Below are 18,435 nucleotides of genomic sequence, written 5' to 3' on the forward strand. Positions count from 1 at the left end.
AGGCCAGTTGATGGACTTGAAAAAGGAATTGTACAGTCAACCAACCAAACGCTTATCAGGTCTTTCTACAAAGAAGTGCAGCCAATTCAAAATGAAGATGGGAAGAAGAGAAGTGAATAACCACGGACTACAACCTTGGAACATAGTAAACATGCAAACCAACCTTCCTTACAATATAGATGACTAAGCAAACACACAAAGCATGATAGTTACCTAGTTAGGTAGTATATGTACTAAATGCGTAACATGGAACTATATATAATTATATCATATGGTGTACTCCGTATGTGAGATGTTTCTATTTAAACTACTCCGTATATATGAGGACATATGTGTAGAAGCCTGAGGCACTTGAAAATCCCACAATCGTATTTATGTTGTACTCCGTACTCTGTATACTCCACTGGCATCGGATTTTCAAATCGACTGCTTCTACTCCGTAGAGTTGCCGATCTCACTTGAATGGTTAGAATTTCTGCCTATCATTTCCTATTTCCTATTTCCTCTTTTCTTTAAAAAACCAAAAATACTAAGAGGGTGATAGGTGATTACGAACTTCCCTAACGTCATCTCCGCCATATCGGCCAGATCATGCATATGTACCCAAGTCTCGTATTATCTTCGCCACGTTTTCACACCAACATTTAAAGGATGTGCCTACGTTGCAGGGAGCCCTTGAGGGCGAACATAGAGGGAGATTATAGGGCCCCTGGAACTAAAACCGGAACAACCATTGATCCGAAATTAGGTGCGGTCTCAGACTCCCCGATCGTCCCAGCCCCAGTTGATTGGATTCATTTCCACGATGCATTGATCGATGATGATTGGTTAGATTGGTGTGTCAAGTGGGAATAAGTGGAAAATATACCGAACAAAGACGGGCGTTGACCCCCTGGCTACACGTAATAACAGCCCCATAATAAGGACAAAGAAATTCAAATGATTGTAGTCATTTCCTCTCGCGGCATCTTCCCCCGATACACACGTTCTCGAGTTGAAAGGGGCTCCAATGCTCCCTGTTTACATGTAAATTGGGTGTTTCACTGGTGAAAAACCGTCTCCAGACTTCCCAAGGACATCAAACAGCAGACATCAGAGTATTCAAAGTAAGTCAGATCCACTTCTATTGATTTACTATCTCTTCTGATCCCATATCAAAAGTAATACCCTTGCATGATCCTGACACCAGCCATCCCCAGTCCAGCCCATCTTCACCATGACCAAAGCCACTTTAGGCTGGTTGCGATTGTGATTTTATAAATGGATAGGGGGGCCAACTATATCAAAGCCTCAAAAAAAAAATTTATTGTCTGATTGGCAACTGAGAAGTTCTTATATCTAAAGTGTGCAACCGTGACTTTGGAGACGGTCTACATATATGATATATACTTGGAAACGTCGACCGTGCACGTGTGATAGATCATGGGTTCTACGGAGACTCCCCTTCACACGCCCGAGGATGTTGAGAACGAGCAACCAGTTCCGAGAACATCCACTCCTTACCCATCCCATCCCATTCCCCAACTCCAGGGCGCGTTTGAAGAATCAATCGTGGAAACGACCGATGGTTCATTAACTAAATGGGTTGTCAACATTGACGCACAAACACGGCGGCGCGATCTATTAGAGAATGATGAATACGAGCGGCTGTGTGGGCGAAAATGGCGCCAAAGGGCCTCTGAAAAGTGAGAAAACTCATACTCCGTCGAGTATGAGACAAAAAACCCGAACTAACCCAAGCATCCAGATATCATCCGTTTTGGAAATTGGTTTCCCAAATGATCTTCGGAGTCCACCTCCTATCCAAGAACCTGGCAAAATCCGAAGTCTCGGTCATGAAGATTCTACAGAAACATGTGAATGAGTTGGATGGCGTGTTGGAAAGGACCACCGAAGACTTTTTGATCGTCCGACTAGACGTTCGCACTCGAATTCAGTATCTCGGTCTACCGCTGAGAAATCTCGATGTCTTCGATGAAATGTTGGAAGACCGCAATTTCCGGCTATCGGTTGTCGCCTATAACGATCAGATCGAACATTCCATTGATCGATTCACCCTTGCCATCACAGACTCACTCAAGGACCTGCAAAAGGCAAAGGAGGCCTTGGGTGCCCTGTGGTTTTACTTCCGCAAACTTACAGATGAGGGGTGCTTCAAGTCCGAGAGTCTCCAAGCTTTTCACCAGGCCATGGTGGATAACATGGAGGGCTGGATTGTCGCCCTCTCAAAACTTCGTCGACGGGGCACTGCTCTTCAAAAGGCCCTGGCCCAACTTGGCTTGGCGACTACAGAAATGCAGCGACGGGTGGGGATAGCGAGTAGAAAGGATGTGGTGAGGTCACCGGCCTTGATCTGGGAGGGTTCAATTCTAGCTAACTATCACACAGCGATCGTTTATTAAACAGAGCAGCAAGACTGCAAATCGAAACAAGTCAGTCAAACAAAGACTCTTTGATAGAGAACGGCCGGCATCAGAAAAACCTCTTCCTCGTGATCCATTGTTGAAACCAAAGAGGACACCAACCGCTTTCAAGCAGTTTCAGAGCCCCCCTGCTGCAGCTAAAGATCGAACTGACACCCCCGCCGACCAACCCATCCCGAGCGATGGCCTTCGGCGCAGGATCATGAGTCGGGCCAAATCATGCAGTGCTCTTATAGCAGAAGCCAGCGCAGGCGCCAGCAACGAACCACCACCTCCCCTTCCATCGACATCCGGAAGGCTCAAGCGCAGGCTCTCCAGGCCCTTCCTACTACCAAAACGATCTGCCAGCGAGAAAATCGACTTGGGCCAAGGTCGACCGAAAACAGCACCTTCCCAACCCTCACGACTCTCACGCAACATCTCCATAGAACAACTCCGGGCATTCTGCACCACCCCACGCCCTCGAACCGGACAATCCACCGTCAAATCACCCACACAAGCGCGACAGGAAGCCCACCACCAACTCACGAATGGCCGAGAAACCATGAAGGAACAGATATCCCAGTTCCTCAAGACGGATCGCGTGGTCGAGGCCTGGGATAACGTATCCAAGAACGCGTGCTGTACACTCCCGATCGCCAAGACGAAAGAGTGGCCCAGCAGCATCTTCCGAACCAAGTCTTCTACTACCCTGGAAAATCAGGGCAACGGCACCGTCTCCAGGCCGGACCTGGACAGGCAGATGTCCTGGGTACAGGAGACATTCGACGTATTACCTACCTATTCGTTCAAAACGAAACCTGACATGTCACCCCGGATCCATGTTCTCTCGGTGCATATGACACATGAGGACGCTAATGGGGTAGGTGAGAGAGAGGCGAGTTTGGATTTAAAAAGTGAACTCGGGTCGAGTATCACCGCGTTGCCGGCTGTGCCGCCATCCATTTCACCGGTTAGTTAATCAGATGGATTTTGGATATTTATAATTGCTGATTTTAGTATACAGATTGCATTGGAACATCGATCTACATTGATCGACTGTGCATAAGCTTGAGTAGGAGATCACCAACTTGGGATTCAATAGTAGTAGAGATATAGAGATATAGAGATATAAAATTATAGAGAATTACACCTAACATGCACAGCCATGTGCGTATTGAGTTGATATTTAATATTTAATATTTAATAGAAGAATAGAAGAATAGAAGAATAGAAGAATATAAGAATATAAGAATATAAGAATATAAGAATAAGAATATAAGACTATAAGAATACGGAGTATAAGAATACGTATACTCTCTCCTGCCGAGGTATGATAGCGTCAGCCCTGCGCCCCAACTGCGCCACCCCTGTCTCCCCATTTTCTTTCACTTTGCTTCTTCTTCTTTCTTTTTCTATTTTATTTAATAAAATCTTCCTCATTCTACTCTTTGCAGGAATTTGCTTTCTTCAACGGAATACAATTTTCTGGATTTCCAGTATCAAGTACCAGTACCAATCTCACCATACAAAATAGGGTGGACAGACAAGTCACAGTACCTTCTCCCCCGAAACTGCAGCCTAAAGTGCCAAGGGACCCACCGCTTTCATACCAGCCCCATTGACGTCGAACATCTCACATCTTTCGTTACATTCTTCTCTCTCGGATTTCGGATTCTTCACTTTTTATCTCTTCTCATAATTAGCCATGCCAGTCATATACCCTCGATACTGGTAAGTACTATGATAATATGATAACCTGGAGACATTTCACTGATCCCTCACAGCTCCGGTTACTATGGAAGTGATGACTGCTATTCTACCTGGGACTCTTGGGGTCGCTGGGTAGCATTCGCCGTCATCGTCGGTGTAGCCTTCCTACTTTTCTTCAGTTTCGCGTGAGTCTTACCCTTGCCTTCCATGCGATACCTCTCGATCCTAACTAAGCCTTGTTCTAGATGCTTCAACGCACGCCGCCGCCGAACTCATGGTCAACGCCCTCTCACAGGAACCGGGTGGATGGCTCCTCCCCCGGGTCCTCCTCCGCCAAATCAACCCATCTACCAGCAACCTCCCTATGGTGACCCTTACTACCAGCAAAATGCGCCCCCACAATACAGCCCGAACCCTCAGCATCATGGCTACTTTGGTGCGCAAAGTGCACCACCACAGCAGCAAGGCATCGAGTTGCAACAGCCTCCGAATGCGTACGGTGCTCACGGATATGCGCCGCCCCCTGGCCCGCCGCCCAATGGCAACAAGGACTAAACTTTACGCATCTTACCAAAGCTTAATCACCATGGCTTTGAAGGTCTTCCAATATTGCATGTCTCTCGATAAATGTGCCGGAAGTTAATGGTTTACGGCGTTGTCAACTGCGAAACATGGCCTCTTTTTGATTTGATCGCATACCCGCATGGGTGGATGTTTTATTCTTTTTTTTTATTCTTTTTTCTTTTACTACTTAATGCTTCCTTATGTTCCCCATGTCACATTTAACTGAAGTTCAGCTAAAATTCAAGCATTTGGTGTGCAGCCTGAGATCCCTGAAAGAATGGAACTCGGGGTTTATGAAGTTCTGAAGTTTCCCGTACATTGTTTCTCTCTTAATGATATATCTTGAACGGCCAAATGGATTTGAATGAAATGATCCTAATTAGAATTACACCATCTATCCAAACTTGACTAGCTCTAATTGATTCATATTGGGATATCGTGTAATTTGTCGCCCGGTTTTGATATAGCGGATCAGTGCCTCAGGCACCCCATCTCCGCCCTACATCCCGCTCCGCCCTGCATTTTCCTCAATGCGACAACCTCCAAATGGATATTGACGATATTCTTGCATCAGTGGACCGCGGTCCAGGCGCTAGTCCAGAGTCTGCAGCGCTGGACCACCAGCTCCTCACGCGCTTTTGGGTAGCCGAACGTGCTGTGTCGGAGGTACTACCATGGCCGGCGCCACTGATGGAGCGCATAATGGACCGCGTGCGGATACAGGTACACAGCAGCTACACAGCAATGCTCCCTAAAAAAAAAACAGATTGCTAATTACAATCCCGACATCTACAGATCGAAACAATCGAAGATCTGGCCGCATCGTCAGACACAACCCTCCCAACAACCGCAAACACGCACAACCCCAACCTCAACCTCCGCCTCTCAATCCTCCAAACCGACCTCGCCCGCAGCCAATACATAGTGCGCAGTCTTTTACGAGCCCGACTAGCCAAGATAACAAAATACAGCATGCACTACCTAGTCCTGCTCGCCTCGCGCAATAAAAACCCCCTCGCCTCGCAAACACAATCAACCGCTTCTTCGCAGAACCCAAACCAGCAGCCCGAGGACTCGGTACCGGATATATCAGAGTTGACAGATCTGGCCCCGCTGTCGGAACCGGAATCATCCTTCCTGCATGCACATCAGACGCTCCTAGCGGGCCACTACGCGGGGTCGTTTATGGGGGCGTTCCCGCGGCAGCTGAGGCGGTTAGATGATAATGCCGGTGGAACGAGTATGATCCAGGGGCCGGAATTGCGGGAGGTTGTTTTTGTTCGGTGTCTTGGGGCCGAGGTTCCTGTTGTTGTTGGTGGGGAGGAGGAGCAATATGAGACGGGGGTTACGATGCGGATGGGGGATGTTTGGGTTGTGAGATGGGAAGGGGTTAAGGGGGCTTGGGGGAGAGGGGAGGTGGAATTATTGTGATTTCTTTTCTTTTTTTTGAGTCCTTTTGGACTGGGTTTGATATTCGACTTCATCATAGCGGAGTGGCGTTATTGGGATGTTTCTTTTATGATATATTGTCTTATTTCTATGATCTAGGCAGTTGGTGGAGATATGAGACATACTATGCAAAGTCCTGCTAAGGTAGTGTCCATTGGCCTGGCTGTCAGTAGACATCAAATCATCAAATCAGATGGTCTTCGGTGAATTTCATTTCAATCCCTTAAAAGACGCCAATCGCTAAGCCCAGAGAAACGCACTGAAAAAAAAAAAAAAAAAAGAAAAGAAACACAAACACCGAGATGCGAGGACATCCCAGGTCATAAAATCATAAGAAACCAGAGCAAAGGAGTAGTCCAGATAGAAGGCAGCTTGCCATGATCACTGAGATGGTCTGACTTTATGCGACATACCCGTAGGTGGGCGGCTCTTCGGAGACTCGCTCCAGGTATTCGCGGTCAATCAGACTCTCGATACGACGCTTGATCATGTTCACATCTGGAACAAAGCGAGCGGAAAGTTGCGAAAGGGTTTCAGTCATTAGTTGAGAATGAGTAAGCGTTTTGCGTTGTCTGGCAGAGGTTAGTTGGTCAGATCATATACGAGGGAGATATGGAGAAAGAGACATACTTCATAATGCGGACGACGGCAGCTTCGATAGTACCATTGCGCTCGTCATTCATCTTCTTTTCAGTGACCTTGCGTTGATCTTGATTCTCGACCTTGTTCGCACCGCCGCTGACAACTCCGATACGCACTTTCACAAAGGGGCTGTGGAAATCATGGTTGAAAAGGAAGCGGTCGGTGGGTTTGACCTCCTTGCTCATAGGATCTTTCTTCAGAACCCGAGTCTTTGGGGCAACGGCGAGCGATTGCAAGTTGCGGATTAGGTCGTGGTCTTGGATCCGGGTGCGAGTTTTAATTTCGTCATATGTGAAAGCTTCGCCGTCTGCGATGTCGTTGAATAATAGCAGGATGACCATGGCATATGTTGACACGTTGAGTTCATAGCGCTGGACTTTTCCACTGGAGCGTACGAAAGTGGCCCGAAGATCGCCAGTGCCCATGCTGGCTTGCCACGACAGTTTGCGGCCGCTGTGCTTGTCGAGATAAAACCTCTCAAAGCTTTGCTTCAGTGTATCAATCTCCCGTGGGAAAATGCAAGGCAATTGGACTGTTCCCTCTTTGCTTGCCATTATCTCCATCGGCCACATGGTACTGGTGAGAACGTTGATCTCCAGGTCCACAGGTTTCTGGTCGGGATCACCATTGCGCGCAATGTGCTCCTTGTAATTGGTGGTAAGATCTTCGGAGATGGTCATGTCCTTGAACATGGACTCAATGCGTTGAGTGAACTGATTGCCGACCTCCAACTTCATTTTGGAAATCATTTGCCTCTCTGCATCCATGCTGACAGAGCGTTTCATCAAAAGACGGCGTGATAGATGCTTCTTATAATAGGTCTCAAATAGATCCTTGTCCTTGATGTAGCGCAGCAGTGTGATGCCGTTGTCAAGGAGAACATCTACCTCGCTTTCTGTCTTTCCCTTAATGCCCTTCTTCAAGTTTTCATCAAAAAAGAGAGACAGATATTCCGAGTTGCGCGAGTTCATGTTGATGAAGTTGGCGAAGCTAGCCCCAATTGAGCTCTGCATGCCCTGGTCGGAGGCGAAGGCATTCTCCCAAATGTCATCGAATTTCCGCTTCAGGCCGAGAATGTCATCGACCCAGCGGATTGCTGACACTGTTTGCTGATTCTGAGGCCTTTCTCTGTCCTTCCCCTTCTCGGGCTTTTTCTCTTTTTCGCCATCTTTCTCTGCCGATGGGGTTGGGGCCTGTGGTAAGAGTATAGACGAAGTATTGATCTCTTTGCCCATTTCCACAATCCGCTTGTTGACCATGTTTGTCAAAGCTTGCTTCTTTTTGTCCACTCTTTTATTGAGCATGTAAACATTCCGTAGCCCATCCAACTGATCGTGGTCTAGCATGCGCCGGACACCGGTTCCTTCGAGATTGACGACTTCTTCAATATTGTTCCGGATTAGCTGCTCGTCAAGCAACTCAAGGACCTTCGACTCCGTCGTGTCTGACAACATATAACGGCATCGTTCCTCCTCTTCAGTGATCCGCTGGGATGCGAGTCGGCAAAACGTGGCAGCATCCCCCATTTCTAACAGTCGTTGCCCTTCTGCCCGGTAGAACTCCTTACTCGTTTTGAGAAAAGCTGGTTCAAACTCAGTCAGATAAAGCTTTGAGCTCTCCTCCTCCGTGGCAGTTTCGTAGAGGCCCTCCAACATTTGGATGCAATGCCGAATGAGCGGCCGCTCAATAATGTGTCCAGAACGTTCCAGTTGGACCATAAATAGTATCGTGGATTCGAGCACATCCATAACAGTCAAAGCAGAGCCGGTACGGACGGGAGCTCGTAGAATATGGTCACGGAATAGAGCCATGCAGGCAACGTAGATGGGTGGATGGGTACGGCTTGCTACCATACGGTCCTGGGTAAGAAGTTAGAACATTGTAGCAATACCTTGGAGCGTAACAAACTCACCATATACATCAGAACGTCGGTAACCATGCCCATGCCTAATTGATGATCTTCCCAAGCATCCTTCAGGACTGTGAGAAACTTCTCCCCCGCTTCCCTTCTCTCACTCGACTGGTCCTGCGCATCGGTGGATTTTTGCGCACGCACTAGGCTCGAAGAAATTGAATCGACGACGAGGGTTCGGACATTGGTTTTCAGCCAGTCTTGCTCCAGTTGTTTGACTTGCTCGTAGAGATCGGAAGCTCGCATCATCAACACGATCTTGTAGGCATGGCGGTAGATCTCTTCGAATGCCAGGGTTGAGGCATTTTTAGTATTAATTTCAGTCAAGGACGATGAGAGGACTGTCCATATAGAATCGAAATCTTCAGTATTGGCATGGGAGACTCCCTAGAAGTATAGTTAGTTGGATAGCTTCATAGTTTTGACCCCGCGGTGTCAACGAACCCTTCGGGGAGCTCGAATCTTGTGACGAGCCCTCATTGCAGCCATCTTGAAGGCAACAGTAAAACCAAGAGAAAGTGAGGAAATAAGGATCTCAAGTTAAAAAAAAAAGGTGAAGGAGAACTGCGCTCTTCTCTCCGCGGAGGCCAACCCCGGAAATTCTAAAGTTCCGCCTGTCGCTGACCGAGCATCGTCATTTCACTGTTTCTTCTTTTTTTTCTCTTCTTCCCTGAGTTTCTCTTCGAGTTACAAATATCTCTACTATCTTTGATCTTCTTTCTCTGTCAGCTTCTAAATACCTTCACATACTATCATCATGCGCTCTTTCACCTCAGGTCTCCGTCCATTAAACGCCCTTGTGTCGCAAGCGCAGTCATACACTGCTGTTGCGCGCACACAATCCTCACGTTTCCTCTCAACACAATCCCTCTCTCTACACTCAGCTCGCCCATCATCTCTTCTCCCTCGCTCGCAACGAATCTTCGCTCAGACCCAACTCCGATACAACTCCCGTGCTCCTCGCCCTCTCACCGAATCACCCAAGAGCCAGGCCGAGCAAGAGGCTGAATGGGAAGCACAGAACCAGGAGCGTCGCAAGAATGAGGAAGCCTACCGCATTGAATTCACCTGCAAGCCGTGTGGTCATCGCTCAGCGCACCGCATGTCCAAGCAAGGCTACCACCGTGGAACTGTCCTCATTCAATGCCCCTCATGCACCTCGCGCCATGTTATGAGTGATCACCTTGGTGTCTTCTTTGAAGAGAAAACCACCCTGGAAGATATCCTGAAAGAGAAGGGTCAGACATTGACCCACGGCCACACCGAGGGTAACCTGGAATTCTGGGAGGATGGGTCTGTGAAGAGTTATGACTTGAAGGGTGAGGAGATCCTAGGAGCACCCAATGATGATAAGTCGACTTGAGTCCATTTGAAGTGAGGCTTCTGCATGGATTCTTGGTGGATTTGGTGCATACGAGATGTTTAGTTTGTCTCGTTGGGCGTGTATATTATGAAAGACTCTCTACTCTCAGCATGGCAGGATCCAAGCATCGACGAGAAAAAGGATATATTGGGGACTTTGTATATTAGAAATCACTTTGACTGAATTCTCAGTTAACCCCCTTAATTTCATGGAAAACTCGATATTTAAAAAGACTAAAAGAGAAGATAAGATCTGTACAGAAGACATCAAATTGTTCTGAAAAGGTATATACAATGCAAGTATAATATAGTCATCCATTCCACCAAAACGCCCAATTTTTTGTATGCCAATAACACCATTTCATGAGAAATGCAAATAGATGCCAAATCCTCTACCAACCGCGTCTCTTTCCACGGTGCTCCAAGCCCTTCTCACGGCGCTTGTCTCTCTTCCGCTCGTTCTTCTTCATCTTGTCACGTCCGTGCTTCTCGGGGTCAGCAACAGCGTCGATGCGACGCTTGGCCCGTCTTCCTTCACGACGTTCCTTGATAGCCGCCTGGACCCTAGAGATCTGCTCCACATACTCGGTGGTGCCGAGTTTCTTCTGGAGAAGATCCAAAACCTCGTGGCAGTTGGAGACGAGCGACTTGTATGTGTTTTGGAAGGTCTCATCCGAGGAGCGTGGGGCCGGGATCGAGGGATCCGTCAGATGCTGCAGGGGAATGAGAATGACGCGCAGAGAAGGACGGATCTGCTCAACCTCGATGTGGCGGATGAGCGCGGCAAGGAGTGTGATAGCGGCTGTCTTAGGGATGAGGGCGGTTGCTCGGCCGGAGATAGTTTCCCGCCGCAAAAGGGAGGAGACCTGCTTGAAGATGTAGTGGATGGCAGATCTGTTGTATTCCATCTTGGTTTCCTCCCTTGCTTCCCCTTCAGCTTCACTGCCAGCATCCTCATCCTCGTCTTCATCTTCGGATTCAACATCCTCGCTTGCCAGCTTTGGAAGTTCGAGCCCGTTCTGGGAACAGCAACGTGCGAGGAAGACTGTGTTGCGTACACTTTGCATGGCCAGTTCCTCGGCAATGCCCGGGGTGCGCAGACTGCGGAGACTGGCACGAAGAAGCTGCAGCATAGCCGGCTTGTCCATGGCGAGACCGGAACTTCCAGTCAAGGGAAGGGAAGCGTAACCAGTAGCGGCATTCGTCTTGGCCAGATCAGCCATCCACGAGCCTATGAGGTTTGCAGCACAAGTCTTGACCCATGCGTGGGGGAAGAACAAGCACTCTTGGACAGAAGTCCAGATAGAAGCGCATTCCGGGCTCAGAGCAAGTGTGGAAGCCGTCTTGCAAAGCTTTGTGAAAAGTTGCAGGGCGTAGTAAAGAGCCTCCCAATTGCCATTCTCATGGTCATTAAGAACGGGCTGCATTAAGCCGGGGAGGATGTCAATGACGAAACGAGCCTGTTTATCCTTCTCGGTCTGCTCGGCCTCGAAGTAGATCCGCATGGCCTGCAATCCAATACTGCATAGAGCCATGTTGTTGGTCTGCTCCAACCACGACCGAAGGGGAGTAAGGATAGTCTTCATCTGCTCCCGATCGGCACGGTTGAAGAACTCTCCTAGCAATGTACCCGCCAACTCGCGGCATTCCGGCGACTCGTCATTCGCCATAGCAAGAACGATAGGTAGGAAGAAGGTGCTGATGATATCCTGTGCTAATTCTGGGCCAGTCTTTGAAAGGAGCGCGTGCATCGCCTCCATGACTGATTGTCGTCCCGACTGATGCTTGTAGTCCAGGTTCTTTGCGAAGAAAGCGAGCTGTTTGGCCCAGCGACTCTTTGCCTGCGGGTACTCAATCAGGAAATGGACGTAGGTACCACGGGCAAGATCCCGGGCAGACCGAGTCTGGTTCGTCACCATCATGGTCGCGATGTTGTCCATAAGCTCATACATTTCGGGAACGACGAGCTTCCGGGACATGACGGCGCGGATGAAGTTGAAAGTCACACCTTGGCGATCCGGCTCCTCAATGTCGGAGGCCAGACGTTTGAGCAAGTATGCAAGATGTCCGTCGCGGAGCTTGGTGTCCTTTCGTTCACGCAGCATGGAGGAAATCAACTTTAGGGAGGCCTGTGCGGCTTCCGAGTTGGTGCTAGGAGACTCCTTAACAAGTTTGACTGCTTCGGTGAAATAAACGTGTGAGTTCTCGTCGATCTCTGGCAGCGGAAGCTTGATGATCGTGGAGAGCAAACGGAGAGCAGAAACCTTCACTTCCTCCTGAGCCTGAACAAGCGCGTCACCAATGATAGGAATGAAGCCCGACAAGTTAGAAGCTGTCAAGACCGAATTGAACTTGCTGAGGATAGCACGAAGCACATCCAGCGAGAATCGGGTCAACTTGTAGACATGAGAAGATGTTGTACCCCTGTGTTCGCCCCGCTTGGCTCCTTGCAATCGGATCAAGAACCGTTCCTCGTACCTGGTCTTGGGTGGAGCTGGACCCGCATCTGGGGCATTGTCCCGATAGGCCTCTTTGATGACCTCGTAACAGAAGACCAACATGTCGCGACTTTCGGCGTCAGGGTTTCTCAGAAGACCGATGCTGATTCTTCGCATGAGCTCATCAAGCTTGTTGACGAGCTTCGAATTGAGCTTTTCGCGTAGGAGTGCCTGCAGAGGCCTAACCAGGTTTGACAATTGGCTGATAGTGGAGACCTTAGCAAGAAGTTCCATGGAGTCGTAGCTCTTGCTGCTCTTGACCTCCTGCATTTTGCTGGTGTATCCTTCAGCGTCCTTTTCTTGGCCGACTGTGCCAAAGGTATCGTCCATCACAACCGCAACCAGTTCTTTCAAACAGTAATCCAAATCTCCTTGCTTGAAGTGATCAGTGGTTGTGACAAGCATGGAATGAACGGTGAATGATAGAACGTGAAGCTGGTAGCCTCGTGCGAGAACGTTTCGAAGTTCCTTGAGGATGTAGCCGAAATAGACAGGACCCAAAAGGAGAGCGAGCTCATTGAGTGTTTTACGTGCAGTGTCACGGGAATCCTGTGCTTTACTCTTGAGGGTTGTGCAGACATCCAGCAGGACCGGAGGAAGACGGATGGCCAGTTCTTCTTCGGGGAGAATCTTGAGAAGCTTGACAGTGGTAATCGAAGCTGGCAGACGCATACTCATCTCCTTCTCCTGCTTGTGGTGGATGTACTTGGTCAGGAAAGGAATGAAGTTGGTGGTCAATTCCGTTGAGACCTTTGCAAGAGAAGGAACAGTCTTGGCAAGCGTGCACATGGGCTGCTCGACAACATCCATCTTGTCAACTTCATCATCGGTCTGGTTTTCTGTCCCCTTCTTTCGGTTCATAGCACTAGACAGCGCATCGGACATGCGGCCGAGCAGTCTGAGGATGTTCTTCTCCTTTTCAGGCTTGCTTGTCATGTAGCTGCGGTATCTCCGGAAGTTTGCTCGGAACTGACCCCATTCCAGCCATTCGGAAAGAACACCAAGGGTAGCAACACCTTCGGCAATCAGGTTGTGGGCATTTTCATCAGCGGCATCCTCGAAGATGAAATGCTCAATGAGGGGAATGAAAATGGTGCCCAGATTCGTAGCCTGAATGCTGCCTTGAGCTGCGTCTCCAGCCAGACGTCGCAAAGCACGTTGCCGGCGATGCTGTTGGATGTGGAGAATGTTGGTGAAGAAAGAGGCCTCCTCATCATCACCGACGAGAAGAACGTGCATGTCCTGCACAGAGGGCCTAGTGGGATTGAGTTTGACGAAGTAGCCAATGACAGCGACAACTTCAGAGCGAATAAGTTCGGACTTCTGCCGAATGCCGTATTGCAAAGAGGGGAAGAGAACATCATTGATGAGTGCCTCAAAGTCTGTGTCTGGTTCCGTGGATGCCCTGTCGATGAATCGTCTCAAACCAAAGGAGGCGCTAGATCGGATAGCAAGCTCATCTTCATCCCTCAAATGGAAAAGCATGTTGTAGAGGAGAGGTTTCCACTGCTTCGCGCTCAAAGTTTGAGACAGCTCGTCGCTGACTATTCTGAAAGCCTGCAAACGTCTCGCATAATCGGGCTCGAGCCTTTTAGTTGAGCGAGAGTTTAGATCTGCGCACAAGTCGGCAACAATTTTGAGGTTCTCGTCGTGCGTAGCAAGAGCACCAAAAACCCGGGCCAGTACTTCTCTGTTCGCATCATCCTTAAAGTAGTCGAACATCGAGCACACCGCATCAAACACTTGTTGGGCAAGCTCGGGATCTTCCTTGGGGTCCCACAAGGGCAAAAAGTGCTCGAGAATTTTCAGCAAACCAGACTTGGTTCTGGGGCTGACACGATCTGCGGGCTGACGAAGCATATACGTCGTAATTCCGACAAGACTGGCAGTCTCTTTGGAGGATTCGACGCAGGGGGCGATCAGGGAAAGAGCATTGACTCCGGAGTAAAGAACGGGCTTCGAGGGACCTCTCTTGAGAAGACGGCCGAGATGGAAGAGGGCGTGCTCCAGGTAGGGGGAGAGTACTTCGGATTTAATTTGCTCAGCTGGGAAGTCAGGCATCTCTTCAGTTTCCTGCAACTTTTTGCCCGTAGACTGCTCAACCAGCGGTATGAGAACCTCATCCAAGATAAAGTTCTTCACTTCATCGCGGGCAGACTCGACCGCGAGACAGTCAATCACCTTAGTCAAGACCTTGTCATTGTGCTGCACCAAGTAGAACGTTGACCTTGGGGCAGCGGCCCAGGTGGAGAACAATCGTAGAAGGCCTGAAACACCCTGTGCTGTCTCAATAGGGAACTGGTCCAGTCTGCTGTCAATCATCTCCTTGAAGATGATACGGACGTAGGGGGTCCAATCGTGGTTGGGAACAATCGAGAAGACCAAATTGAGACAGCGAATACACGCAGAACGAATATTTTGGAGCACAGGCATGAGGCGTTCATCAGGGCGATCGCTACCCTCGTTGTAAATCGCCCGGCATGCTCGTACCAAACAGTAGACAACCACATCCATCGTCTGCGATGCAAATTCAGTCATCCGGGTTTGAAGTGTCTCGAAGACAGTATCAATCAGCTTAAGCAGACCCAGCTGTCTTCTTGGGGTGGTCAACTCTTCCTGGAAGGCAGTCTGATCGCACTCATCGTTGTCTTTGACAACGTGGACGCCTGCAAGAGGGCCAAAGGACAGCTGCATGAAAAGTCCAAAGTCGTGTTCTGAGAGGTGCGAGATAGTTCGCAGAATGGTCTTTCGTCTGCCGGCTTGGCCAGCGGCGGCCGAGCCAGCCTTAGAGATCATTCGACCATAGAGTAGCCGAAGGACCACGGGGAGGAGAACAGCGCGGTGCTCTTGTTGAATTAGACTTTCTTCGTTGCCAACATGCACGAACACGGCAAGTTCATCCTTGAATCTGGCCTCATCCAAGAGATTAAGTAGGTTTTCTTGATACGGGCGCACATTCGGATCTTTCCAAGTGAAAAGGACATTGAGCGCATGTTTCTGTAGGTCAGAGTTACCATGACACAGAAGTCCTAGGACTGCCGCATGAACCTCGGGGGCCTTGAACAACACAATGGGGTTGAGGAACCGCGCAAACAAAGCAAGCATGGACAATCGATCCCGGAATCCCCAACGCACTTGCACATCATCAGTCTCGATATCTTCGATTTTCGCCTCGCCAGTTGGGGGCGCGTCATCTTGGTCCTCACGCAATGCCCAGGACAAGAACAATGGTACAATCTGGCGCGAGCGTTTCTCGGCAACGCCCGGTGCAGCGTTCAAGACACGAAGTGCATGGGTTCGCGGGGAGGCTGGGAGGATGTTCGCGACTGTGTGGTCCTGGTTGAATTGTTGAGATAGGACATGATAAGGATCCTCTGTGCCCTTGGTATTTGCAGCGAGTACTTTTTCGACCTTTGCAACATTGTAACACTTGAAGTGGCTCTTGACGAAAGAGTTTTCGTCGTCTTCTGCTGGAGCGTCGCTGGGCGCTTCGGAATCCCGTTCTGACAGCCACTGGATGGACAAATCGGACACAATCTTCTCTCCCTGGGGATTTTCGCTAATAGTCTTCAATGCAGCAGCAGAGTCATCCCACAGTGGGGCCAACTTCTTTGAGAACAGTCCAAAGCAGAAGTAAGGGACCAGGGTGGCCATCCACCTGCGGGAAGCAATTTGGGGGTAGAGAATCGCAAGTTTGCGGATATGCATAGATATGGTTCTCACGGAGTCCATTGTCAGCGGACTCTCTTCGACTTCGATGGCCAATTCCACGGGCGAGGGGTCGTCTTTGGCAATGCGAACAATTAATTCCCGTAGAAGCTGAAGAGATACTAGCCTCAGCCTGTGCGACGGGCTTGCCAGGTTCACAATTAAATCTTGAGCAAAGTCTTCCAGGGTGGGATGTTCGAGGTCCGCGGACTCTGGGAGAGAGGAAATGAAAGCAAGTGCACCCTCCAAAAAGACAGGCAGGCGGGAGAATTTTGTAGCAGTGGCGATAATCGGTTTCAAGAGATTCGAGTCAAGCTCTCCAACTTTGTTAGCGAGTTCGACATACGTCTTGAATCCTTGACCAAGGAAAAACACCAGGCCCTTCGTCTGGCCGTTATTGCCTTCAGCTGCACCATCCTGGAACGCCGATAGGAGGTTACTGTGCAACTTAGAAACCATCTTGGTCAATGTAGCAGAATCTGCAAACAAAGAGATAGCGGTTGGAAGCTTCACCAGCGCATTCAAGAAGGCTTCATCTTTTGTGGGGTACTCCAATGAATCAGTGATGCGAGATTTGAAGGCATCTGGGCAGGAAATGTAACCAGGTTGCGAGGTCTCGGGGGTGATGCAACCAGCCTCATGCAGACGTAGCAGGGTGAAACAAGTCTCCCACTCTGACTTTTGCCATGATGAGTTGATAAACTTCTGGAAAGGCGAAAGAAGCAAGCTCTGGAATCGCTCTGATCCCCACTCCGAGAATGTTGCGCAGAAGAATAGGAAATATTTGGAAAGCTGGCCTGTGGACACCAGGTCCATAATAGAGCGAAGGAAAGGTAGCAACTCATCCATGGGGGACATTTGAAGGGCGTATGCGACGCTTGTAAGGATCTGTGATATCGTTTCTGACGATACATCAGACGCCGACACCTGCTGAAGCAGGGACACTTGAATCTGATGAACGATCTTCCAGTTTTGGATTCTGACACCCTTGCGAGTTGTCACAAGTAGGAACATTATACGGCAGCACTCCGAGAGATTGGGATTCGGGGTTGATTTTGAGCGATCTTCGATATAAGCCTTGACCGTGTCGAGGATGGGTCCGAAGGTATCGGGAGTCGTGGCGTGGACAAGACTGACGACCAGACCAAATATAACTTCTGCAGGATCATTGTGATTTTCACTAGTCGGCGGGATCTGACTTAGAACACAACTGAGGATATCCATGCCATTGGAGTGAAGCCCGTTGTTGACTCCCCTGATAGCATCGGAGAACATGGTCATCAGTCCTTCCCTGTAGTTCTCGGTATCCTTGTTGTCGTCGGCCGCTTTCGAGATATCGTCGAAGAGGAATGAGACAGCGGTCTCGAGGGGTGCTTTGTTTTTATAATAAACAAGGCCGGCCTTTCTGATAAGGAACGACATCGACTCCGCGGCAAACCTCGCCACAAATGGCTTTTGTCGTTCTTTTCCGAGATATGGAGTCATGATACTCAGCAGCTGTCGCAGGTCGGGCACTAACAGACGAGAAAGGAATTTGAAGATCCATGCAAGACAGGTGAAACTCCATTCAACGACCTCAATATCGGGATGTGTTGCCGCAACGGATGACACTAGTGTCACTGCCGTAGCAAAATGTTTTTCGAACTTGACGCCCAGATCCCGAGCAAACTGCGCAAGCAAGCTCAATAGCGGCTCCATGGAGAGCTGGTCTCTCTTCTCGATGAATTCCACCAATAGACCCATGATCTTCTCTTCATGATACAGAACTTGCGCAAAGCTCTCGGAAAGAGGGTTGACACGCCGTACGAATTGTGTAAAATTGTCTGAAAGGTTCATCTCGAACCAGTGATCGAGGGCCGCTCGGAAATAAGAGGATGTTTCGTCCTCATCTTCGCCGAAACTGGCGCGGCGCACGCGGTGGATCGGGTCGATTTTGAGCTTGGTGATTCGTGATGAAAAGCCCTCGAATCGATGGTTTTTTGTGGTTTCGGTGCCCGTTTTCAGGCGCCTAACAGGCTTTAGTTTTGAGCCTGTCCCCACCATCTTGACGGGTCTGACGAGCAGCACTGTTCGTGAGAAAGGTACTGGTCACTTTTTTTTTGGCTGATCCGCATGGAATACAAAAAAGTTCTTCGGGACGGGATTTCGTTATTCCGAAGCAGATATCTATGCACATCACGTGTTG

General features: G+C 49.3%; 6 protein-coding genes across 6 annotated transcripts; 4 read left to right on the forward strand and 2 right to left on the reverse strand.

Moving 5' to 3' along the window:
- Positions 1 to 1,422: 1,422 nt before the first annotated feature.
- Positions 1,423 to 3,384, forward strand: N7455_011718 (uncharacterized protein; the record flags this gene model as incomplete). Its single annotated transcript, XM_040960392.2, has 3 exons — positions 1,423 to 1,685; positions 1,748 to 2,333; positions 2,389 to 3,384. 3 exons carry the CDS (start codon positions 1,423 to 1,425, stop codon positions 3,382 to 3,384), a joined length of 1,845 nt encoding a protein of 614 aa, XP_040809170.2.
- Positions 3,385 to 4,110: 726 nt separating this feature from the next.
- Positions 4,111 to 4,670, forward strand: N7455_011719 (resistance to Congo red protein; the record flags this gene model as incomplete). The annotated part of the gene is made up of 3 exons (XM_040960360.1): positions 4,111 to 4,136; positions 4,190 to 4,300; positions 4,361 to 4,670. 3 exons carry the CDS (start codon positions 4,111 to 4,113, stop codon positions 4,668 to 4,670), a joined length of 447 nt encoding a protein of 148 aa, XP_040809163.1.
- A 555-nt stretch (positions 4,671 to 5,225) lies between these two features.
- Positions 5,226 to 6,110, forward strand: sld5 (putative GINS DNA replication complex subunit Sld5; the record flags this gene model as incomplete). The annotated part of the gene is made up of 2 exons (XM_040960390.2): positions 5,226 to 5,402; positions 5,475 to 6,110. 2 exons carry the CDS (start codon positions 5,226 to 5,228, stop codon positions 6,108 to 6,110), a joined length of 813 nt encoding a protein of 270 aa, XP_040809157.1.
- Positions 6,111 to 6,528: 418 nt separating this feature from the next.
- Positions 6,529 to 9,171, reverse strand: N7455_011721 (cullin family protein; the record flags this gene model as incomplete). Its single annotated transcript, XM_040960404.2, has 4 exons — positions 6,529 to 6,700; positions 6,759 to 8,629; positions 8,683 to 9,069; positions 9,127 to 9,171. 4 exons carry the CDS (start codon positions 9,169 to 9,171, stop codon positions 6,529 to 6,531), a joined length of 2,475 nt encoding a protein of 824 aa, XP_040809145.2.
- Positions 9,172 to 9,439: 268 nt separating this feature from the next.
- Positions 9,440 to 10,045, forward strand: N7455_011722 (DNL-type zinc finger protein; the record flags this gene model as incomplete). Its single annotated transcript, XM_040960359.2, has 1 exon — positions 9,440 to 10,045. The coding sequence occupies one exon, from the start codon at positions 9,440 to 9,442 to the stop codon at positions 10,043 to 10,045; it is 606 nt and encodes a 201-aa protein (XP_040809189.2).
- A 391-nt stretch (positions 10,046 to 10,436) lies between these two features.
- Positions 10,437 to 18,293, reverse strand: N7455_011723 (uncharacterized protein; the record flags this gene model as incomplete). Its single annotated transcript, XM_040960365.2, has 1 exon — positions 10,437 to 18,293. One exon carries the CDS (start codon positions 18,291 to 18,293, stop codon positions 10,437 to 10,439), a length of 7,857 nt encoding a protein of 2,618 aa, XP_040809167.2.
- Positions 18,294 to 18,435: the final 142 nt, after the last annotated feature.

This window comes from Penicillium solitum (assembly GCF_028829755.1).
Source record: "Penicillium solitum strain IBT 25940 chromosome Unknown utg000009l_segment0_segment0, whole genome shotgun sequence".
Classification (NCBI taxonomy): domain Eukaryota; kingdom Fungi; phylum Ascomycota; class Eurotiomycetes; order Eurotiales; family Aspergillaceae; genus Penicillium; species Penicillium solitum.